Genomic DNA, 26,188 nt, shown 5'->3' with positions numbered 1-26,188 from the left:
CTAAAGTTTATATCATACAGATCTTGCATATTTATTGTTAAGTTTATTACTAGATATGTTTGTTTTTGTTGCTGTTATAAATAAGATATTTTCCATTTTATCCTCCTACTGTTGTGTATATGAAATTTATTGATTTCTGTATAGTAATTTTTGACCCATCCATTTTTACTAAATTCTCTTTGCTTGTAAATGTTTTTCAATGACTTCTCCTAGGTCCTCTCCAAATATACAGTCATAACATCTACAAATAATGATAATTTTACCTCTTGTTTTTAAGTTGTGTAGCACTAACTTATTTTGTTTCCTAGTTTCTTTGGTTTCCACCATCTCTAGAACAATATTAAGGTAGTGATAATGGTTTCTATATTGTATTCTGAACTTTAATGAGAATGCATCTCATTAAATGTTTTCCCATTTAAGCATGGTGCTGGCTTCTGGGTTGACCCAGATATATTTTGAGAAAATACCCATCCAGTCCTGTTTTAAATCATGAATGGATGTTGAATTTTTTTAAATGTTAGCACAATTTGAGATGACTGCATGATTTTTGCTCCATAGTTTAATTAATAGTATGAATTGTGTAATGGATTCGCTGATACTGAACCATCCTTGTATTGCTGAAATAAATACCACTCAGTCATGGTGTCTTATTATTTAATATACTTTTCTGTTCTGTTTGCTGATATTTTATTTAAGATTTTTGCATCAAATTCATAGTGAGATTAGCCTTTAGTTTACTTACATCCTATTTATATGACTTCTGTATGTGCTGATTAGAATAAGTTGGGGTAAATGTGTTTTCCTGATTTATTTTCCACGGAGGGCTGCCTTCATTTATATTCATTAGGAAGTGGTGTGACTTCCTTAGCTTGGAACAGAATGGGAGTGCAGAATGGAATTAGGTTAAAGCTGACCAGCTCTGAAAATAGTACCTGGACCCATCGCATAGAAGAGCTTTGTGTTTCTGAGGTGTTCTTAAGTCAGTATCCTAAGAATGTAAAGATTTTACCTACCCTATCAGATAAGGCCCATTAGTTTCCTTGTATTTCCCTGCCCTCGCCCAGCCTACCAATCACAAATACACACACACACACACACACACACACACACACACACACACACACAGAGCTCACTTAACTTCCTGCACACTTCCGTGCAATAGAGAGAGAAAACAGTATTGAAACGGAGAGTGAGAAACTTTCAAAATTTATTCAAATGGAAATACCTCAGATTTATGATCACTTGAATAAAGAGCCAGCTGAAATTTAATTTTTCTCATTTTTACAACACACCTTGCCAGGTAAATTATTGGTAAACATAAACTTCTCAGAGTCTTTTACTTGGGGGCATAAACTGACTTCAAGCGCTTACCAGTGCCAATTTTATACCAACAATTTTAATGCTAATTATTGCTCCTCTATGTAGTTAAACAAAGCACCCTGAGAACCTCTCTTTTAAAATTTTTGTGTAAAATATTTATTGCAGTATAAAATACATGCACAAATATTAAGTACAAAACTGATGAATTTTTGCAAAGTGCACATTTGTGTAATCACCTTGGAGATCAAGATATAGAACACTACCAGCATTCAGAAGACTCCCTCATGCTTCCTCCCAAATATATGTGCCACCCAACAAAAGTGCGTACCATCTGACTTCTGTCATCTTAGATTATTTTTGCAATTTTTTGACTTTATAAATTTGAATCATTCAGTCTTGTGGTAGGCAAAATTCTGAGAGGACCCCATGCTGCCTGCCTCCCATGTTCTTGCCCTGTGTACTCTCGTCCTCTTGAGTATGGTGGAATGTGAATATGGTGGCTCTCACTCCTGTGCTTAGGGTATGGGGTTTTGCAATTGTAATTAAGTTCCAAGACAACTGAGTTTGAGTTCATCAAAAGGGAAATGGGTAGGCCTAACGTAATCGGGTGAGCCCTTAACAAGGACTGGGCCCTTCCCGAAGTCAGAAATTCAAAGCATGAGAAAAACATGGTCCTGCTGGCCTCAAAGGAGTTACCTGTCATGCAGTGAGAGAACTTATGAGCAGGAGGCTTCTAGGAGCTACAACCAGCTGACAGCCAGCAAGAAAACGGACCCCGTGTCCTACAACCACTAGGAACTGAATTCTGCCAACAATCTGAATGAGCTGGAAGAGAACCCTTAGCTGCAAATGAGACCCCAACCCAGTGGACACCTTGACTGCAGCTTTGGGAGACACTGAGCAGAGGACCCAGTGGAGCCAGGCCTGCACTTCTGACCTACATGACTATGAGATAATCAGTAGGTGCTATTGTAAGCTGCTATGGTGTTCACTGCTCCCACAACAATAGAAAACTAATACAAGTACGTGCTCTTTTGTGCCTGGCTTCTTTCACTAAACGTTAAGGGGGATGTATCCACGTCCATATGCGTAGCAGGGGTTTCCTCTTTTCCACCACCTCATTTTATTCACTTGTATGTGTATCCATGTCCATATGCGTAGCAGTGGTTTCCTCTTTTCCACCACCTCATTTTATTCGCTTGTATGAATATGACACTCTTTACTGGTGCATTCTGACGCTGGGCACTTAGGTTGTTTTCAGTTGTTTTTATTGTGAAGAATGCTGCTTTCAGCACCCTTATACATAGTGTTTCTGTTGGGTATTGTCAAAGATAAACAAAGCCAGATACTAGTTAAAGTGGTAAGGACAGAGTTTAATTAGTAATTTATTGTTACAGTAGGTAAGAGAGTTCAGTATGAACTGAACTCAGCTTCGATTTTGCCAGAGGTGGCTGGGTGTTTGACAGGGAGAATGAGGGAATAGGGAGAGGGGTGAGTGGGGTCTCAGTAGAGTCAGGGAAGTGAAAAGTTCTACACGGTCGGTTAGTGTAAATGCTGGTTAGGTCAGCTGGGTCTGTTAGCTGGCAGTGATTGAAGTTAGTATTCTATCCTCCCCCAGAAACTGGGAGACTGAGGCCCTATCCCTCCTGGTGATTGCATTTGAAAGGACTGGCTTTCTGGTCCTCCTGAGTGGTAGGAGATACATATACATCTCAAAGGGACGGAAGAAGCATTGACAGTTGTAAGCCCTTTTTAGTAAAGGCTCTAAGAAAGTGTGGTCAGGAGCCTATAGACAGGTGTTGGCTAAAACAAACAGTAAATTCATTTGTCAGTCTTGAGTTTTCTCAGGCAGGTACTTTAAGGGGGACTGGGTCATCCTAGGGATGTGGCCTTGAACTGTTAGAAACTGCCAGTGTTTAAGTCTTTCAGTGTAGGAAGAAGAGGGTGGGCTAAACTATTTGTGTTGAGAGCCTAGTTGCTACGGGCCAAGTTTGAGGTCTAGTCGAGGGGGCTCAGGTGAGCTTGGCTAGAGTATGGGCGAAGAGAGAATCTCTGTCAGTACGTACCTGGGAGTGAATTGCTAGGTCCTGGGGTTAGGCGTGATTGGTTTGCTTTAGTAGGTACTGTCAAATGGTTTTCCAAAGTGGTTGTGCCAATGTGTATACCCTCCAGCAGGAGCCGAGAGCTCCCCTTGACCTACATCCTTGAGAACACTCCATAGTTTCAGTTTTGTTTTGTTTTGTTGATGTCACCATTTTTATGGGCGTGTGGTGGTATCTTATGGTTTTAATTGGCATTTACCTGATAATGATGTTGCACTACTGTTCACATGCTTATGTAGATATTTTCTTGTATGATATCTCTATTCAAGTCTTTTGTCCATACTTTCATTATGTAGTCAGCGCTTTCCTTATTGGTTTGTAATCTGTGTAGATTCTGGATATAAGTCCTTTGTCAGATATATGTATATATAAAACATCTTCTCCCACTCTTCCACTAACTTTTTCACTCTAAAGGTGTTTTTGATAAACAAAGGCACTTATTTTAATAAAGCCAAATTTATCAATATTTTCCCTTATTGTTGTTGATTTTTGCATCCTGTTTATGAGATCTTCCCTATCCTGAGGTCACAAAGATACTGTTGTGTGTTACCTTCTGGAATTGCACTGCCCAATAGGGTAGCCACTATTTCACACTTGAGATAGGGCTAGTGTGAGTAAGGAATTGAATTTTTAATTTTATTTATGTTAATGGATTTAAATTTTAAAACTGAAGCTGTATAAAATATTTTTCTATTCAACTCAACTTTTCTCTTTTGATAGGATTACATTTCACTTTAATTATTGAAAATGTATTGTCTAAACCAAGATGTGCTCATTCCAAGAAGCTCTCATTGTCTGGTTCACAAAATGCCCCTGGCCAGATGCCCAGCATCAAAGACATAAGGGCCTTGAAAGTTCTAACAAGCCAGAAAAGGGTTGATGTTCCCCTCCGTGGAAAGTAGCACTGGCCTTCAACAGCACAGACATTCCCGTTTGGTTAAGCCACAGCTTACTCTTGGGCTGGGAGTCCTTGTGGGGGAAAGTTGTAGATGTTTACAAATTCAAGCCCTTGTTTAAAACCATTCAAGGGCTTCCCTGGTGGCACAGTGGTTAAGAATCCACCTGCCAATGCAGGGGACACGGGTTTGAGCCCTGGTCTGGGAAGATCCCACATGCTGCGAAGCAGCTAAGCCCATGCACCACAACTACTAAGCCTGTGCTCTGCAGCCCGTGGTCTGTAACAAGAAAAGCCACCGCAATGAGAAGCCCACTCACCGCAACAAAGAGTAGCCCCTGCTCACTGCAACTAGAGAAAGCCCGCGCACAGCAACAAAGACCCAACGCAGCCAAAAATAAATAAATAAATATTTTAAAATTTTAAAAAACCATACAAATACTTCCAAAATATTAAAGTTATATCTGAAAACCATTTGTATGGTTCTTTCCATAAATTTCAAAGGTCAGTAACTATTATTTTGGTGCATATAGCGGGCTGTACCAAGTAATCTCTCCCCTTTAGCATCCCGGCAAATCATCCCAGGTAAACTGGTTATTACTTCAGTCACTTATTTATCACCAGTGATGAGTTTCATTTTGGGAGTGCATGTAATTTTTATAAAATTTACCTTGTTTTCCACAAATCTTTTCCACAAATAAAGGAGCTATATATGAAAAAAAAAAAACAAGAAACAAGATGTGCTGTAAGTATAAAATATGCACCAGATTCTGAAGACTTAGTTTGAATGAAATAATGTAAAAGATCTCATTAATATTTTTATATTTGATTACACATTGAAATGATAATATTTTTGAAATTTGAGCTAAACATATGATTAAGACTAATTTCATCTGTCTGTTTTTACATTTTTTAATGTGGCTACTAGAAAATTATAAATGACATACATGGCTCATGTTGGATTTCTATTGTACAACACTGTTATAGAAGCTTTATTATTTTATCTTTCATAATTAAGTCTATGACCAACGTAAGATAGATTTTTGTATATTCTGTGAGGTAGGGTGAGTGTTTATTTTTTTTCCATGTTGTTATCCCGTTGATTCAGCAGCATTTATTTAAAAAGCCATCTCTTCCCCCCACTTCATTGCAGTGACACTTTTGTCATTAATGAGGCAGGTTCATTTTTGAACCTTCTATTCATTTCCACTGGTTTGTCTGTCCTCGCACCTGAATCGCGCTGTTTTCGTTATGTGGTTTTATAGTAAATCTTCATAGTCTGAAGTAAATTCTCCACTTTGTTCTTCAAGATTGTTTGATATTCTTGGCCTTTTGCATTTCCATATGACTTACAGAATCAACTCATCAATTTCCACAAAAATATTTTCTGGGCTTATGACTAGTATTGCATTGACTCCAGAGATAAATTTGGAGAAAATTAACATCTCTATAATAGTAAGTCTTCAAATCCCTGGACATGATACATTCCTAAAGACTTCTGCAATTTCTGTCGGTGTTTTGTAGTTGTAGTGATCTTGCACAATTTTCATTACATATATTCCCTGGTGTTCAACTTTTGTGTGTGCAGTTAAAATGATACAGTTTAAAATTGATTAATTTAGAGACATTTGATAGCTTTAGAATATTGTGTCTTCTGATCTGAGAACACACTATAACCCTCTATTTAGTCAGAGTTCATAAAAATTCTGGTTATAAGTCCTTTATCAGATATGTGTTTACAAATATTTTCTCCCAGCTAGTGGATTGTCTTTTCATTTTCGTCATCCAAAGAACAGCAGTTTTTAATTTGATGAAGTCAAATTAATTAATTTTTTTAATAATTTGAATTAGATTTAAGAACTCTTTCTAAACCCAAAGTTACTAAGGCTTTCTCCTATGTTTTCTCTCAGAAGTTTTACAGTTTTTAGCTTTTGGGCTTAAGTCTATAATCCAATTCTAATTAATTGCTTATAGTAAATAAAAGTCAAAGTTTTTTGCCCATACATATCCAATTTTTAAAGCACCACTTGTTAAAAAGTCTCTTCTTCCCCCACTGTGTTACAATGTCATCTTTACAGATAATCAGTTGACTATATACGTGTGGGTTTACCTCTGCTCTCTACTCTGTTCCATTGATCTGTATGTTTATCCTTATACTCTCTTGATTACTAGAGATTTAGAGTAAGTCTTGCAAACAGGTAGTGGGAGTCCTCAAATTTTGTTCTTAAAAGTTATTTTGGCTATTCTAGGTCTTTTGTGTTTCCATAAAAATTTTAAATTTAGCTAGTCAATTCCTACCAAATAAGCCTGCTGGAATTTTGATTGGGACTGTTTTTAGTCTCTAAATAATTTGGGAACAATTGATACCTACTGAGTCTTTCAGTCCATGGAGATGCAATATCTCTTAATTTATTTAGGTTTTCTTAGTTTTCAGTGTGTAGTTCCTGCGCATATTTTGTTACATGTATCCCTTAAGAATTTCACAGTTTGTTGTGTTACTACTGTAAATGGAGTGGCTTTCTTAATTTTGATTTTCAGTTGCTCATTGTTAATATGTAGAAACGCAATTGACTTTTTCTATTGTCCTTGCTAACATCACTTATTATTCTAGTAGCTTTTTTGTGAGATTTTCTACGCAGATAATCATGTTGTCTGAAAATAAAGACGGTTTGACATCCTCCTTTCCAGTTTGTATACCTTTTATTTAACTTTCTTGTACTGCCTGGGACCCCCTATACAGTGCTAAATGGAAGTGGTAATAAATAGATCGTTATCTTTTTAACCCAATATCAGAAGGTTTATCTTTCTATTTGCTGTAGATTATTTTTATAGGTACTCTTTTTATTGGTTATAACATTATGTGCTTAACATGTACAGCATTATATTTTGACTCCTGTATACACTACTGTGTGCTCACAGCCAGAGTTTTAGTTCCCATCCATCACCATACAGTTGACCCTCTTTACCCGTTTTTCCCTCTGGTACCCTCTTCCCTCTGATAACCATTACTCTGTTCTCTGTATCCACATGTTTGTTTTTATTTGGTTTGATTTGATTTGTTCATTAATTAATTTATTTTTGTATTCCACATATAAGTGAACTCGTATGTATTTGTCTTTCTCCATCTTATTTCACTTAGCATAAAATCCTCAAGGTCCATCCATGTTGTCACAAATGGCAAGATGTCATCCTTTTTTATGGCTGAGTAGTATTCTCTCCTATACCACATCTCTATGAACGTAGCATAGTGATGAACGTAGCATAGTGTATATATCTGTGATGAATGTAGTATAATGATGAACATAGCATAGTGTGTATATCTTTTGAAATTAATGTTTTGTGCTCTTTGGATAAATACCCAGAAGTGGAATAACTGGATCATATGGTAGATCTATTCTTAATTTTTTGAGGAACCTTCACACCGTTTTCAACTGTGGCTGCACCAATTTATATTCCCACCAGCAGTATATGAGGGTTCCTTTTGTTAGATATGTAACTACTCGGATTTTCTATTTCTTCTTATGTCAGTTTTGTAAGTCATGTTTTTCCATAAATTTGTCCATTTAATCTAAATTTTCAAATTTATTGTCATAATATGGTTACTAGCTTCCTTTAGTACTCTGTAGGACTTTTTATGCCCAGTATTGGTAGGTGTGCTTTCTGTCTCTTTTCTCTCAGTCATTCTTCGTTGAAGTTATCAATTTTTTTTGAAGTTATCAATTTTATTCATCTTTTTAAAGAAGAAAAATTTTGCTTTGTTAATTTTCTATTTTATTTCTGCTTTGTCTGTATTGTCTTTCATAATCTGTTCTTATCTTGAGTATTGTCTTCCTTTTTGGTTTCCTTAGGTTCATTTGGTGGTTCTTTTTCTAGTTTCTTGAAGTAGATCTTAGAGCATCAATTCTCAACTTTTCTCTTTTGCATAATGTATACATTTAAAGCTCTAAATTCCCCTCTAATCATCACTTTAGCTGCATTCTATTCATTTTGTTATACCATATTTTTTATCATCAGTTAATTTAAATTTATTTTTACTTCTTCTTTGATCTGTAGGTTGTTAGAAAGTATTGCTTAAGTTCTAATCATTTTGAAGTGTTCTACTTATATTTTTTATTAATTGATTTCTAGCTTAACCTTACTGTTGTCAGAAGACATACTATGTATGACTTCAGTTCTTTGAAATTTGTTGATACTTGCTTTATGGCTTGGCATATCACCAATTTAGTGAATGTTCTATGTGCTCTGAAAAAAAATTATATTCTCTAGTTATTGAGGATGTTGTTTTATATCCGTCAATTAGGTCAAATATATTAGTCGTGTTTGCTCAAATCTTCTATATTCTTACAGGTTGTCACCTGTACTTCTGACCAACTGGTTATAAGTAGAGGTTCCCCCAGTTCCTTCCTTGGGTTCAATAATTTGCTAGTCTGGTGTAGAACTCAGGGAAACACCTACTTACACTTATTAGTTTATTATAATGGATATGATAAAGGATACAGATGAATAGCCTGATGAAGAAATACATAGGGTGAAGTCTGGAAGGGTCCCAAGCACAGGAGCTTCTGTCTCCATGGAGCTGGGGTGCAACACGCTCCCAGCACATGGATGTGTTCACCAATCTGGGAGCTCTCTAAACCCTGTACTTCAGGGATTTTTATGGAGGCTTCATCACATAGGTATGATCGATTATTAACTCACTTTCCAGCCCCTCTCCCCTCTTCAGAGGATGGAGGGGTAGGGATGATAGTTCCAAGCTTCTAATCATGGCTTGGTCTTTCTAGTGACCAGTCCCCATCCACAAGCCCACCAAGAGCCACCTCATTAGAACAAAAGAAACTCCTATCACCTGGGAAATTCCAAGGGTTTTAGGACCTTTTTGTCAGGAATTGGGGTCAAAGATCAAATATTAGCAGAAGCCAGGGGCAGAGACCAATACAGAAAGTCCCTGATTTACACTGGTTCAATCTGAAATTTTTTGACTTTATGGTAATGCAAAAGCAATATGCATTCATTAGAAACCATACTTCACATTTTGAATTTTGATCTTTTCCCAGGCAAGCAATATGTGGTACCATACTCTCCAGAGAGCCACAGCTCGCAGTCAGCCAGGAGACCTGGCTGGTAAATAACCGATACACTTACAGCCTGTATTCTGTACTCAAACAACCATTCTGTTTTTCACTTTCAGTGTAGTATTCAATAATCTATCAATACATGAGCTAGTCTACCCTTTGTTATAATTAGGCTTTGTTTTAGAAGATTTTTTCCAACTGTAGGCAATGTAAGTGTTCTGAGCACATTTAGGCATGCTAGGCTAAGTTACATTTAGTAAGTTAGATGTATTAAATGAGTTTTCAACTTACAATATTTTCAACTTAGGATGGGTTTATCGGGATGTGACCCCATTGTAAGCTGAGGAAGATCTGTCAGTATATTTCTTATTATTTCACACTATCTTACATTTAACAGTCAATTGTCTTTTAAAGAAATTAAGAACCACAAAGAAAAATTATTTTATATTTATCATTTCTGAGCCTCTTCATTCCATCTGGTGTATTCCTTCTGCTACAGAACTTTTTAAGACTTTTTTATATCCATGTCAGCTAACAACAAATTATCCTAACTTCTTTCTCCTAAAAAAAACAATAAAACAAAAAAACCAAAAACCTTTATTTTTGCTTCATTTTTTTTTAAAAAAACAAGGCAGGTAAGGAGAATTTTTTTTAAATATTTATTTATTATTTTATTTATTTATTTTGTCTGTGCTGAATCTTAGTTGCTGCACACAGGATCTTCATTGAGGCATGCAGATTTCTTAGTTGTGGCCTTCGAACTCTTAGTTGCAGTGTGCATGCGGGATCTAGTTCCCCAACCAGGGATCAAACCTGGGTCCCCTGCATTGGGAGTGTGGAGTCTTACCCACTGGACCACCAGGGAAGCCCCTTTTGCTGCATTTTGAATGGGTCGTTTCACTGGACATAGAATCATAAGTTGACAGATTTTTTTGTTCTTTCAGCATTTTAATGATGTTCTGTTGTCTCTTGGCATGTTTAGGTTCTGACAAGATGTCCATGGACATTCTTATCTTTGTTTCTTTGTATGAAATGTATCATTTTTCTCTGTCTGCTTTTAAGATTTTATCTGTATCTCTGGTTTTTGGCAATTTCATTATTGGGAGGCTTGCTATGATTTTCTTTGTGTTTACCCTGCTTGTGGGTTTTTGAGCTTCTTGAAGCTGTGGATTTACAATTTTCATTAAATTTGCATGATTTTCAGCAATCTTACGTCAACTACGTTTTCTGTTCCTGTCATTCTCCCTCTGTCTCCTGGCACTCCAATCACATGTATTTTAGACCACTTGATATTGTCCCACGGGTCACTGAGGTTCTATTCATTTTTTCAGTCTCTTTTTCTCTGTGCTTCATTTTAGATAGTTTTTATTTTATTGCTATTATTTAATTTCACTGAATATTTTCCTCTGCAGTATTTAGTCTGTTGTTAAACTGATCCAGTGAAATTTTCGTTTCAGATTTTGTAGTTTTCATCTTTATAGGTTCCATTTGGTTCTTTTAAAAATATTTTTTGTTTCTGTCCTTATTCTGCTCATGTTTTCTTTTTAAATTCTTGAGCACATTTAGAATAACTCTTTTTAAATCTTTGTCTGCTAATTTCATCATTTCTGAGTCTGCTTTTATTGATTGATTTTTCTCTTGATTATCAGACTCATTGTCCTGCTTTTCTATGTATCTAGTAACTGTTTACTGGCTGCTAGGTTTTGTAAATATTACATTTTAGAGTGTCTAGATTTTGTTTCCTCATTTCAAGAGTGTTATATAGGCATTAAAGAATGTTTGGCAGGCAGTAGAGTAACTTGCAGATCAATTTGTTTCTTACAAGGCTGGTTTTTAAGCTTATTCAGTTATGTCTATAATGACCTTTACCCTAGAGCTAATTTATCCCTGTTACTCAAGTGCGATTCTTCTGTCGTCTCCACTCTAATGCCCCCAACATTTGCTCTACCCTATTTGGGTAAAACTTGAACATTTTCCAGTCTTGTGAAAGCTTTAGAGATTATTTACCCTATAACTTTCCAGCAGTTGTCGGCCCAACCTCGTGCAATTTCTCTCTATGCATCTATAATTTATCATTAAGCAATAGACTCAAGTTGACTTTTTTTTTTCTGTACGCGGGCCTCTCACTGTTGTGGCCTCTCCCGTCGCGGAGCACGGGCTCCGGACACGCAGGCTCAGTGGCCATGGCTCACAGGCCCAGCCGCTCCGTGGCATGTGGGATCTTCCCGGACCGGGGCACGAACCTGTGTCCCCTGCATCGGCAGGCGGACTCTCAACCACTGCGCCACCAAGGAAGCCCCTCAAGTTGACTTTTATGCTTATTTCTGAAGTCTGTTTTCTACATAGCTCCTTCCTCTCAAGTACTCTTCCCCACATATTCCAACTGCCTCAGCCCACTCAAATGGTGACCTCTGTCTTCTCAACTCAATGAATCTGCTATGCTCTGTTTAGGTTCCTCCTACCTGCACTGTGTTCTGGAAAGTGCCTGTAGGCAGAAAGCTACTGTGAATGTAGGGCTTACCTCATGTAAGCTCTGTTCCCACCTTTATCACAGTTCTGTACTGCCTCTTGTCCAGTGTCTGGAAACAGTTGCTTCATATATTTCATCCTGACTTCTAGTGCTTTGTGGTGGGAGATCAATCCCAGAATCAGTCACTCCATTATAGCCAGAGTAGAACAATGCTGCAAATTTTTTAAGCTTGCAAATGAAAAGTAAAGTAGAATGAATGGTTCTATGATGGAAGAGAGTAAAGGGGAAGAGATTCAGGGGTAACTATTTAACTTTATGTAACTTTGCCAGAAGTTTAAGAAATGCATTATATCTGGGAACATTTTCTCCTCAATTTCAAAATAAAATTCAGTGGAAATATTAAATTTATTTTTGATAGAAAAAGTTTCAAATTTAGGTTATTATACTTCCTCCATAAAATGACGGTTGATTAGGCAGTTTTACTAATATTGCAGTATTGTTTGTTGGGACCAATGATGATGATGAAGCAATGGCTGCTGCTTCATCGTCTGGGAGAGGCAGCTGATGATGACGACGACATTTATTTAAGCACCTGCAATGAACCAGGCACTGTGTTAGGCTCTTTATATTGATTACGTTTACTCTTCTACAACAGTTCTGCGAGTTAGACATCATGATCCCCAGAAACTGAGGAGGTGAAGTTAGTTCCTCAAGCTCACACACTAAGAAGGGAATACTCAGTGACTAAAGTACTCAGCGGTGATTTAGTGGCTGGGGCTGGGAAACAGTCTCAGCTTCCCACTAACAATGCGTCCACCGTTATTATGCAGCTCCCGATTTTCTCTTCACCTGAGCGTTCGCATCTGGCAAATTAAAGTGGAAAACAGTTAACTCTCTCCCCAGAGAGGCTGTGTTATTATATAGATGTTTTGCATTATTTTACTTTGAATAACAGCATATGTAAATGTGTTCCTGGAAGTTAAAATTACCCTTAATTTTTAAAACTTGGCCTCTCCCACTGGGGTGAATAGTTGAAAATTACGGGGAAGAAAAGGCAGGCTGGAGAGAATGCTAGTCAGCTTGGAATTGCCTCTCCTCCTCCCTCCCCACCCAACACATATTTCTCTTTAGATAGAAGCTGATGCGGCAGAGTAAAGGTTAGTAAATCTCCTATCGTGGAGTCCTAGCTGGTTCTGATAGCCGGTGTTCAGGGTGCGTTAATCCAGATATTAATCATTAACTCTGCATCAGGTTGATGTGTAGGGGCAGATGTTCTTGCTGAGAAGAACAAAAGTCTCCTGTGGCACCTGGAACACTCTATCACACGTGGTCCCCAGTCAGATCACAAAGAGATCTGAGCGAACACAGGCACTTTGCTGCCTCTAACCATCTACCTCTCGTTCAGGGGTTGGCATCTCCCCTCGACTTCAGCTCTCCCGTGGGCCCTGAATTGTTGAGCCCTCCCTATCTTAAACCGCCTTTCCTGGCATTTGAATCATCACTTCGATGATGTGATAATATCTGCAAGTTGGGAAAATAAAATTGGCATTTGTTTAGCCATAATTAATGAAATATTTATGTTGCATGAGACTATGTGATAAAACCTTAGGCTTAGAGTCCTTTTGCTTCTGATTACATTTGGGATTTTTTTTTTTCTATGACCAGACATTCTGACGCCAGCCCTTTTACACTGAGCAGATGTCATGTAGTAAAAATGGGTGCCAGATGCTGTGAGCCGCAGAAGGGCGATTTGTTTAAGAGCTGGCTCCGACTTTTTTGCATTCAATTACTCTGCAGAACGAACCTTACACAAGCATTTAGGTAACTCAGCTAACTTCAGACACGAATTTTACTAACAGATTTCATCTCTGAATGCATTCCTAGCAACACACCATACAAATGGTGTTTAAGGAATTAATTGATTTCTGCATAATACCTTTTTTTTTTCACATGAAAAGAGAGCTGCAAAGCTCTTGGCAGGGACCCAGAAATGTAATTAACGTAGAGGGCCAAATTTTCAGTTGCCCTTAGGTGCTGCCGCCTCATGCTCATGGCAGGTGCAGTGAGGGGAGGGCAGGGAGGAAGAGAATGGGGGTAGCAGGGAGGAAGGAGAGGTGGCTTCGGGTCATGACGCAGGAGAAGAAGCTAGGAGTTCAGTGAGTTCTTCTGTTCCCATTTCAGGTCCCAAGCACGTCCCCATCAGAGCACAGGTGACAGGGACTGCCTCTTCCACCTCTTCCACCACCACCTCCTCTGCAGATGAAGAATTCGATCCTCAGCCTTCCTTGCGGTCAAAGGTAACAACACTTGGCAAACCAAAGGGGGCCTTGGCTTGCGGGGGCCGTTTACCATCCAGATTTCAGACCCAATGTGGGCTCCAGCTGCAGCAGTTTCATTAGGAGGATCACGTTTCATTGCATCTCACAGCAACCGCTCTTTTTACCTGGAACACCCTAAGAATTACCTTTTTATATATATTTTTAATTTTTAGGAACTTGCCTTTCTCAGAGATGTCAAAGTGGGAAGGGGGAAAAAACAGACATATTTACTTGAAACCATTTGGTGACTGCAGCTCTTAAAGTGGTGATCCAACAAGCAAACCATCGAAAAAATTAAAACAAGCAGATGTGTATTTCCCGAGGGGTAGCACAGCTTCATTTAAGAAGCACTAGAGGCAGATTGCATGGAAAACGTTATGTTTATTCTAATCAGAAATGCAAAATGAACCATGCAGTTGCATGTAGGCTCTGAGGATCCCCACTGACTAGCCGTGTGCTGGCGGGGGAATGGCAGTTCTTCTCTCTGCTTAATGAACATTCATTTCTGGAGAACCCTTTAAATGACTCCCATACCCATGGATTAAAAAACACAAACGTCATTGTATGTCTTTAAATGTGTCTGTATGTTACATACACGGAGGCACGCATCCCATGACCAAATCCCACCATTGTTTTCTTTATCCTCTGGGGCTGGAAGAGCTGAATGGCTGGACATCATATGCTTCCTGGGCGGACAGAAGCAGTTCACTGCTCTGGCAGTGTTTATTTTTTGGAGCAGTAAGGATCTGCGGAGAAAAAGAGAGAAGCAAATTTATTTACTTAAACTCAACTTTTCCATATCTAGCACTAGGAGCTTTGGCATCACCTCAAGTCATTCAGGGGTTCCAGCTCCCCACGGCTCACCTTGGAGCAAGTAAGTCAGGAGGGAGCTGGGACATGCTGGGGAGAGAGAGAATGAGAACGAGAGAATACGTAGAGATTTCTGGTTTCTAACCATGGGTGGCCATGATTAGTTAGACACTCAGTACCAGTGAATTCTACGTGTCGTGTTGATTTCTGGGATTTCCTTACAGACCCTCTCACCCCCTTGAGTGACCCTGAGTTAATTCTGTATTCAAATGAGGCAGAAGCCCCAGCATCAGCCATTCTGCCACTCATGGGGACCAAAAGAATGGAGTGGCTGAAAGCCATCGAAATGGCAAGACCATGATACCTAGGGCAAGCCTTGCGAATAGCTCCTTGTCTCCTGCTGGACCAGAACAGAGCCAGTCATCACATTACACATCTGCTGCAGTGTGGTAAACCTTGCCCGCTTCACCTGGCTTCCAACACGCCCACTCTTCAGGCAGGGAAGCTGGCAAAAAGGTTCCTTCTTTATGACTTCCCAAGGGCTCACACTGAAGGAACGAGGGAAGTGTTTTCCCTTCTTTTTCTTTATCTCTTCTGCCCCATACAGGTGTGTCCCCAGCCACATGGCACAGAGCCCACTCAGCTCAAGTGAACCTTTGCAAAGGAAACTGGAGACAGGATATGCAGCCTCGCCTCTTTGCTTTGCCCCCTCCCCTCAAGTTAATGCCTGGATCTGAGAGAGGGAGACAGGCAGCTTGTCTTCAGTCCTGCCAGATTTCTCCCTTTCTCTGTCCTTCATCTTTTTCTTCCTTAGCCCTTAGACGTTTTCCTTTCTTCTCTGCATCGTCATCACCATTACTGAGGATGTGAGAACCGTGCCTGGTGCAGTGTAAGGCTATATGAGCGTTTGTTAATAAATCATCCTTCTTTTTTTCTACGTCCACATCTTTTAATAAAAGGCAGTAAAGGACTTTCTTTCCCTGTCTAGGTTCTGCTTTGCTGACTCTTGATAAAGCAGTCGGGTTTGGCAGCTTTGCTGCTGGGAAGTGCTAAGACAGCGCAATGCTGTCAAGGCATCCCTCACTGAAATTGTTTGAATGGTCTTAATTTAGGGGGAAAGTTTGATATTTCTTTAAAGCAGAGGTCCTTGATGCATCTGCACCGAATTTGGTACAGGAAAGGCAGAATAAACTAGATAGAAATGTGGACACTGGATTCAGGTTACCTGGGCTTAGCTCCTGGCTCTACCAGTTCCTGATTGTGTCATCTTGGGCAAGTTCTTTAACTTCTCTGAGCTTTGATTTCCTTACCTGTGAAATAAGTGTAATTTGTGGAATAAATAAGATGATGCATGTGAAGTAATCAGTACAGTGTCTGGCACATAGCACTCAACAAATGCTGACAATTATTATGTAGATTAGTATAGTGGAAGCTCAAGAGATATCTGCCAAATACCACCACACCCCTCCCCACCCAGCCTTCCCAGAAAGATCCTGGCTGCTTAAAGGAGGAGTTCCCTCACCCAAATGGCCTGGGACCTCTGCAGTGGTTGACAGTCAGTCTGGAAGTTGTCCTCTAGCAATAGAGATGTGATATAGAATAAGTTTGAGTGCTGAGAGCCAAAATTTCCTTCCAAGGATGAAAGAAAGGATGAAGATCTTTAGGATTCTACATCCTACAGAGAATTTTAGAAAAACCAAGTTTCGTCATTGAGCTAAATGTTTTCACCAATGATCTGTAAACATTCTGAACCCTGAAAGCTAGATGCTTTCCTAAGGAGAGTGATGGAATGGGTGGCAGAGCGCCAAGGACCCATAAAGCCCTGGAAAGGCACTTGCTTTTAAGGTAAAATCTCTGACCTCTATTATGGACCTGGAGTCAGGCCTGTTAGGTCTATTCCCCACTTGGGGATTTATAGTCCTTTTAATGGGCAAACATTCAGCTCAACCACAGCTACTGAATGCCCAGGCACCAGGCTAGATGTAACAAGTTTTTAATTCCATATTTATTTCTGCCAGCATTAGAAAGACGTCTCTCGCATGTTCTCATTCTCATCCTAATATAGAAAATTGATGTGTATGCTCTGAGAAGGCAAACATAATAAAACCGGCCCAAGTTGGACATTTATTTTGTATATGTAAGATGTATACATACATATGTTATACATACTACGTACATACACACACATATGAAAAATAGTAGATTTTAGTAAGAAATTATAATCATGCTAATTTGTATAATAATAATATAACGATCATACTGGTAATGGTAAAAATCATAGTATTTACTGAATATCTATCCCATATCTTTTTTAAGTATTCTGCAAAGGACTTGACCCACCTTATCCCATTTAATCCTTATCACATCCCTACAAGGTAGGCATTAAATCATTCTCATCACTCTGAAGAGGACGCTGAAGTTCAGGAAGTTGTATGACATAGCGAAGCTCACACGGCTCAGCTGGGGTTTGAATGCCAGCTTTGCATGGCTCCTGGGCCCAGTGCTCAAACGTTATTCTCTGCTGCTTCTCCAATCAGAAGAGTCTCCTGAAACTTGCAATATGTGGAGCTGGCCACACCACTACTTCTCCTTTCTCTGCTGTCTAAAACCTGGAAGAGACACCGTCAAGATCTGGACCGCTATTTTCAATGCCTCAATTTTGAATGTTCTGTATTCTACTAGCCCAGGCACACAGAGAACCCAGTGGTACTAATGACGTATTTGTACAAGCAAAGTGAAGTAGGGAAGGCAATCTTATGCCTAGATACAGAACATTTCCATCACTGCAGAAAGTTCTGTTGACATTGTTGTTCTAGAAGCTAAGCAGTGGTTTGGTTGGAGAGGGCAGAGTCTGTGACAGTATTTTGTACATTTCAATTTCACTTTTCAAGACATATTTTTTTCTTCTTGGTTTTTGTAGGAGAGGAAGACACTAAGAAGAAGAAGGAGGCTAGAAAAAGCAACAAAACAATTGGTTAAGCAAGAAGAATTGAAAAGACTTCACAAAGCTCAGGTCAGAAAACAAACTTGAGCTGAGTGAGTGGGTCTGGGATCCTGGGGATCTGGATGTGGAAGCCTCTGGAAATCTGTATTGCACTGGGGAAAGACAGGTCTCTCTTCTCTGAGCAACCGGGCTTGTGGCTATTCTAAAGGCTCTGACTCAATCCCTGGTGGGACTCTGGGGCCTGGAGGGCCCAGGTGTTGAGTTGGCCCACTCCCAGCTGCCTCTCCATCTGCAGACGCGTGTCCTGCAGAGTGAGCTGGAACAGCAGCCAACACACGGCCTTGGGAACAATCCCAGGCCCTTAGTGCCACACACGAGTGGCCTTAGTTTTGTCCTCTGTGAGGACACAACCTTCCCCTGACTTTCTGACAGTGTCTTTGCTGAGCTGACAACTACTGGGGCAGTCTCTATTCCAAGGTTAGCTGAACACACAAGCATCTAGCATTCTGCTACAGATTCCCTGGCCTGATTGTTTACTCCAAACATTTCTGCCCAAGTTGATCTGCCCACCTGCAAAATGAAGCAGAAAGTCAAGGCACACCCCCTCTCCCTGAGGACCCCAAACCTAGCCTTGAGGGACAGTTGGGTTTTAGGACAGAAGGCCTTAAAATGACCACTCATGTTAATGCAGCGTGCCCTACCCTTCTTCCAGTTGTTCGCTTTATCAGGCCGGGTAGTCCTGTAATTTGTTTCTGACAAAAGCAGGAAGTCACTTACTCCAGCCTCCTTTACTCTTCTCAGTGACTGACTTGGGAGCCACCCCCTTCACTTAGTGGATGGGAAAACTTCCCATAAATTCCCTCTGTCCATTCTCAACTTCTGAAACAGGCTTTCTTGAAACATTTCAACTTTTCCTTCTGAGAACATGAGAAGTCTTTATGAAATGGATTGGCAAACTCAGCAATTTCCCCTCCTTCTATTTTTACTCCAGACAGTAGGCAGTGATAACAGAAGAATTACGATGGCCTTTTGAGGCCTAATCTGCTAGCACCCATACCAGTCCTGTATAATCTTTGAGATTTTCATCCTTAGTTTCTAAAGAATGACCACCGTATCAATCAGCTTGAGCTGCCATAATGACATACCACAGACTGGGTGGCTTAAACCACAGAAATTTATTCTTTCACAGCCCTGGAGGCTGGAAGTCCAAGATCAAGGTGCCTGCAGGATTGGTTTCTGGTGAGGACTCTCTTCCTGGCTTGTAGACAGCTGCCTTCTTGCTGTGTCTTCACATGACCTTTTTTTCTGTGTGCATTCAGAGAAAGAGAGAGAATTTTGGCATCTTTTCCTTTTCTTATAAGGACACTAGTCCTGTTGGATTAGGGCCCACTGGTATGACCTCACTTAACCTTATTTACCTCCTTAAGGGCCCTATCTCCAAACACAGTCTCTTTAGGGATTAGGACATCAACATATGAATTTGGTGGGGTGGGGGGGGGCACTACTCAGTCCATAACAATTATAGAGCCATAATTGCAAAGTAATCAGTAATAAAGTCATTTAAATGTTTCCCTTCCTTTAGCAATTCTACACAGTGCCAGCAAGAGACAGATCTATAAAGATATAATTGTCTTTAAAAGAGAGACAGAGAGGAAGAGGGCATAAAATTACAAGTAGTTTTAGATAGAATTCCCATCTATTTCAGATTTTATGTTTGGGGCTTAAACACTCTCAGCTGAGACAAGAAGCCAGGTGGCTGCTCCGTCCCCACCCCTCCCCACTGCTACCCTTGCTGGGGCCTCTTCACGGGTTGCAGATGCCTCAGCGATTGTACTTTGAATCCAGGGGAGACTTAGAAGGATGTGGCGTTAAGGAGGAAGAGGTGTGAGACAGAGCTAGAGGAAGGTAGGAAAGGAAGAACACACACATTCTACCTGCCCAGACAGCTGCCACTTCCTTGAACACACCTGGTCTGCCAGGTGCAAGGTCTGTTCTGTCAAGAGATGTGCCTTTTGGCAGCGTGTGTTTGAAAGCAGAGAAAATGGACGGGGATGAACAGAATGTACAGAGGAAAGGTTTTCCCTTCATTTTCCTTCCTAAGATACAAGCGAGAAATAGCTGGTAGGGAAAATAAACGTGTGAAGGAAACGCAGTCATGATCCCGAGCCTTGCTAGGTGCCCTGATGGTTAGGTTAGGGTTATGGAGGGGTGCCTTAATGGGATAAACGTTTCTGTCTCGTCTTAATAAACTGCTAGTAACAAGCCACAGTGCACTTCCACAGACAATAAAGAGCCCCCGTGGTGCAGTGAAAGAATAGGTTGCCGATTTGTAGCTGAGGACAAGAGCAAGACAAACCAGGAGAGGGACACCCAGAGCCCCAGGAGCTGGCCCGCGTCTGCTGCTTCAGAACAGCTTCTTGGGAGGTGTCTGCTGGTTCTTCCTGGGAGAAGAAACGTGCCCTGTGTTTGCCCCTGGAGACCCTGTCCTACTCTGGGTAGGGACTGTAGCTCTGATGGCTATGCCATCACCATGGTCAGAGGCCGAGGCTCCGAGGGGTCCAGGAACTACGAGGACCACCCACCCAGTGCAGCAGCCTCTGCCTGAGAGCGTGTCTGTGTGACTGGCCTGGTCAAAGGGGAGTGTTTTCATGTCTCCTTGGGGGCAAATTGAGCTTACACACAGACTCCTTGCTTTATGTTTTCATACTTAAAGAAAGGAAATGTCAAGTTCTAGTTATTTTGGGAATTCATGGGTTCTTACCCAGTTAATTGAGGAGGTGGCATCACGAGGGAAAGGGCTTCTTCCTCTTGGAAAGTAGGTGGCAGAATTGGCGCCCTTGCATGACTCTGCACGTTGAAAGTACCTGCGTGACGTATGATCCTGGCATTGCAGGCCATCCAGAGGCAGCTGGAAGAGGTGGAGGAGTGGCAGAGGGCTTCCGAGATCCAGGGCGTGAGGCTAGAGAAGGCGCTGAGAGGAGAAGCAGGTAGGCATCCCCGCGGGCGGATCTGGAGAAGCGGGCTCGGGCCCGTGTCTCTGGTCTGAAAACAGTGCTGGTCTAACCATCTGGGCAAAACAGTGAGACCTTGTCACCCACTGTGGAACTGTCAACACGGACCTGCGGTGCTCAATCCACAACTGCTTCCCACTTTCAAAATCAAACTGGTTGTCCAGTTTGAAATTCCCAGGGCATCAGTCAGCCTGTGGGCCTTGGATTTCTGGTCTGTCCAGTCTCTTTTCTGCTAGTGTGAATGTTCTTTGCAATTCAGGGATTAAGATAAATTCAGGAGAAACAGTTGGGTGTTCAAGCAATGTTGGTAGTGATTCAAAGCCTGGACTTGGAGTCAAAGTCTTGGTTTCTCCCTTTACCACCTGTAGCTCCCTTTATCAGCTGTAGGGCCTTGGACCAGTCACGTTCTAAACCTTTATGAACTTCCGTTTTCTCCTCTAAAATGTGAATAATAGTGGTTTCCTATCTTGTAGAGCTGAAATAACGATTAAAGGAGATACATATATACATGATGAAATATATATATGATGAAATTAAATTAGCACATTACCTGGCACAAGGCAAAGCAATAAATAGTAACTGTTCTACTGGTAGCTTCAGATTCTTAGATGCAAACAGAATTCATCTGGTGAAGGTCTGCTTTGTATTGGACATTAAGACAGTAGGTCTCTAACGATAAGTATGACATTTCCTGCCTTTGAGAAGTTTATGGTCCATTGAGGGACACAGACATGTGAATAAACCACAACACAGGGGGATGAGGGCTGTGATGGGAACAAGCGTTAGGGTGGAATGAGGACGGAATCACGAGGTTCCTAACTGATCTCGATGGGGAAGGGGGGTGGTCAGGCTAATCACCTGGAGGGGGTGATCTGTTAAGACAAGAACTGGAGAAGGAACAGGAGGTTACCAGGGAGGTGAGGAGGCCATTCTGGCAGAGGGAAGAGCACCTGCAAAGACCAAAAGTAAAAAGACCTGAAATGCCATAACGAATAAGGAACCAGCAGAGAGTTTTGAGTGAGGAATGAAACTGAAAGAAATCTATGTGTTTGTGGAAACCATCCAGCAGTGATGTTGCTAGTGAATTGGGGTCAATGGGGGGTATTGTCTCTTTTATAAAATTGAAGCCCAGTTGATTTACAATATTGTGTTAGTTTTAGGTATACAGCAAAGAGATTCAGTGATATATATATGTGTGTATATTGGGGGTATTGTCTCTTTAATTTCTGATGTGATGTCTTTAGCCTTTTGTATTTGGGATATAAAATGTGAGAAAGCAGACCCTGAAAACACATATCTCTGTGTGTGGTCACGTAAACAACATAGGGAAAGGTTAGGGCTTCAGTTCTCTTAAAAGTTCAGTTATTTGAGAATAATGGTACCAGCAGGGGCAGACCCAGATTTTGTGAGGCCGGAAGCTCATACAAAGTCCTGCAGGCAAACCTGTGGGGCAGCTCCCAGAGCCCTGCAAGGGCCGGTCCACGTGAGAGGCCCTGTGGTTTCAGCTTCTGTAGCTGTGTAGTTGTTGTCTCTCTGGAAACGTCGGAGTCTGACTTTACCCCTCTGTGCCTCAGCTTCTGTGTTTCTGAAGTGGGAGTGATAATTATACTTGTTCCTTGGATTTGTGGTGAGGATTGGCTAAAACAATGTATGTGGGAGCCCTAGCACAGTGCCTGGCATGGGAGAGAATGTTAATAAATATTTGTTCCTTTTCTTACAATACTCGGTGTATTTCCTTGCAAAGAGAACCCAAATCCACCCATCAGAAGTAGGGTTCTTAACAAAAGTGGTAACTGTTTCTCACTGCTTGGAGTCCCTGCCTACCTGTACAGCCATTGTCAGGGCTTTCAACACAATGAAATGTTTGGTCATATTCCCAATCAAGAAGGCTTGGCACTTGTCTTTAGGAGTCCGCTGACTTCAGTGAGAGCCTTAGAAGTGAAAAGGATCAACCAGCAAAGCTAGGACATGTTTCATTTTGCTGGGGAGGCAGTATGGCACGGTAGGGTTAGTAAAATTGTAAGCGTCAAGGAGCCCTGTGTTCAAATTCTGTTCCACTGCATTTAGGCTGTGTGGTTTTGGGAGAATCCCTTAACCTCTCTGCTCCCAGATTCCTTATGTGAAAAATGGAGCTCATAATCCTCACATTACCAGGCCATTTTGAGAATTAAGTGTATTGGTGGACCAGGAGTCTCCCAAGAGTGCCTACCACATTGTAGGCATTTAATAAACGGCTACTGATACTATTTTACAAAATGTTAAATATCCATTCACACTTTTTAAAGAATTGACTCTCTGATGTTTATTGCTTGAAATTTAAAGTCTGGAAACCAAATTTTTAAAGCTTCTGAAAATCTCCCTCACCCTCAGTATAAAAAAAGGCTATTTGCAGTTATCAGCTAAAGAAACTCGGCCAGCTTATGGTGTTTTCAAAGGTGTATTTGCCGGGCCAGAAGATGGATTCTGTTCATTCCCTCTATATCCTTGGTAATGTAATTCCCCTGTTAAGTTTATGGGCCTTTTTCTCCTTGATTGTCCTTATGTTGGTGACAGATGCAGATTAACAAGGGGCAGGAGACTGAAAGAGTCAAGTCACAGAGGGCGGCCCCAAAGGAAACCAAACAGAAGATTTGCAAACCAGGCATTGAAATTAATACACTCGAACTTGTAATAACATTTGTGCAATAATAATATTCCTTTGCGGTTTAATATCCTACTCAGCCCCTTTAAGAGCTTGCCCTGGTGCTTAATGAATGACCGATGCTTATTAGGTTAAGTTGTATTTGAGCTGGCCTGGGCTGCTCTGGTTCAAGTGATTTAATGGGAATTATTTAATAAGTATTATTAGGATAATTAGAAAATGATCACAGTTAGGCAATAATATTGAACTATAAAGGTTGTGAATAACCAGATTTAGAGAAAGGCCTGAAAACGTGAGTCGTCTGCGACAGTTATACAAGTCTCCTCTGATAATGATGTGCGCCAGCCTGAAAGGGTCTTTTGTTCCTAGGAGTTATTCATTAGGCGAGCATTGAATTAGAGGAACACGCGGGGGTGCAGGACGGAGGGCAGTGATGGCTGATGAGCAAAATGAGGCTTTGATGAGCTCCCAATTGTCGTGACAACAATTCCTGCTTTCTCTTTTTCCAACAGTCAGAAATAAGCTCTCTCACCCCCAGGAAGGGTTTTTCCCCGTTTTGTCAAGGCAAGGGAAACAAAGAAAAACAAAAGTCCAACAACCCACCCCAGATGACAAGTCATTATGTTCTGTAGGGGGTGTGTGTGTGTGTGTGTGTGTGTGTGTGTGTGTGTGTGAGAGAGAGAGAGAGATGGACGTCCTTGACAAAGGAAATGGATTCTCCTGGTGGTCCTAGCTGCCCAGAGTAAAGGACCATGATATGCAGCGGCCTGATTGCTCTGAGCCTCACCGTCTATGAAGAGGTCAAGTCGAGCTTTGCAGCCACTTAGACTCTTCTTGGTTACCTTCTGGTTTTGTTGGTTGTCAGTGTAGTGGTCAGTGTTATGTGCGATGGAACACCACAGTTTAGCAAGAGACCACCATTCAAATTTAGTAGATAACGGAATCTCTGCTTGCTTTCAATACCTGGAGACAGGTAAAATCTGGTGAAAACTGAGATCAGCTTTGAGGGAGAACAGATTAGTCCCCAGGGGAATGTAACGGAATATTCCTCCCTTACAGCTTTACCAACTTTGAGGATGGTTTACCTGCATCCCTGCATTGAGCTTCTTGCTTTTTTGTTTTAGAGCCCGATGGCTTTTCCTTCACACAGATAAGGGGTTTACAAAGAAATAGCAGGGTGTCTGAGGCTGCCAGCAGGTGGCAGCAGGAGCACACATTATGACAAAAGAAATTGCAATGAACTAGGCAGGAAGAGGGAAGTAGTTTGGCTTACACTCTGTGGTTTTTATCTTGACTGCCGCTGAGGAACAGAAGAAACAATAATTTCCTGGATAATAAAGCAACAAGGTGCCCTGGAAATAACACAGATATTAGAATCAGACACTCCTGAGTTTGACTCTGAAGTTGGTAGCTAAGCAACCAAGGAATTTGGATGGATTTGCTACACTCTGTGTGCTGAAAGTAAACAGTGATGTTCAGTGCATCAGAGCAAGGGAGTTTTTACTCACGACACAGCAAACAGCAGGAGCAGCAGTGTGGTACAAGTTGCCCTGTATCTAAGTGCCAGGGTGTAGCCTGGTAGGCCCTGATGACAGCTGTGCACACAGTCGATTGTGCCAGAGTAGGGGAACTCAGCAGCTTTTATGGCAAGCAGTAAATAAGCCAGCCCCCTCTCCCAGGAAGCAAGTAGTCTACTTGGCTGGCTGCAGGAGTGGCTCAGGGACACAGGATGGTTAGGCCTCGCTATTTGGCACACTCAGCAAAGACATGCAGGGATGCTCAAGGTTTATGTCAGATTACCTCACTCAACAAATGTGAATAATCCATTTATTATGTATTTACCTCTGTTTTTAGCCTCAGTAGCCACCTGGTCGAGCAGTGGCCTTATAACAGAGATGGGCCCAGTGAGGGTGAGACTAAGATTCTCTTCCTGAAGAAGCCTTGGGTCCTCTCTCCATTGCATGGATTCTAGGGTCATTGAGGCTTCAAAGCTATGTGCCCTAGACAATTGCTTTACACAAAAAAATTCCCATGACAGCAGCAAGAAATATGTTTTATATCACAAGTTAGTACATATAAATATATAATTGAATAAAATGTTTCAAGAGATAATATTGAATTTTGCTACATATAAAAGACTACTACTTTCTATTCTGTCACATTTTTAGTGCTTGTTGTGACCCATAAAATTAATTTTGCAACCCTCGGTTTTAAAAAACACTGTCGTAATAATTTTACCTGAAAAAAATATTTTAAACTAAATACCCAACCCAACTGGCCACCTCATCCAAGGATACAGAATGTGATTCCTAAGAAGTGTGGAGCAGTGGAATGGTGGACTAAATACTATAAAAGCCCATTCACTGCAACAAGATACTTTTGAAAACATTGCTAGGCTCTTAAGTAAGTGAGAGAAATCTCTCAGGGCCAAAAGAGAGAAAAGAAGGTATGCTGAAGCCTACATGTTCCAGGAGGGAAGCAAACACAAAAACAGAAATCCAGTGCTGCCTTGGGTCTAACAAAAAGTAGGGGAGCTAACCTTGAGATTCCCATATTAAGCCAGGTCTCTAGCACTCCAAAACCAATTATAGATCCTATATGGAAG

General features: G+C 40.9%; 1 protein-coding gene across 1 annotated transcript in view; it reads left to right on the top strand.

Annotated features, from left to right (window-relative positions):
• MICAL2 (microtubule associated monooxygenase, calponin and LIM domain containing 2) overlaps window positions 1-26,188 on the top strand; it is a 215,152-nt gene that overhangs the window by 163,171 nt on the left and 25,793 nt on the right. Inside the window, exons 32-34 of the mRNA XM_060303498.2 lie at window positions 14,041-14,156; window positions 17,908-18,000; window positions 20,825-20,918. Coding sequence (XP_060159481.1) covers window positions 14,041-14,156; window positions 17,908-18,000; window positions 20,825-20,918 — 303 coding nt within the window. The remainder of the gene's footprint in view (window positions 1-14,040; window positions 14,157-17,907; window positions 18,001-20,824; window positions 20,919-26,188) is intronic.

This window comes from Globicephala melas, chromosome 8 (assembly GCF_963455315.2).
Source record: "Globicephala melas chromosome 8, mGloMel1.2, whole genome shotgun sequence".
NCBI classification, from domain to species: Eukaryota; Metazoa; Chordata; class Mammalia; order Artiodactyla; family Delphinidae; genus Globicephala; species Globicephala melas.
Note: the sequence above shows the minus strand (reverse complement) of the source record. Positions and strands in the feature narration are given on the sequence as shown.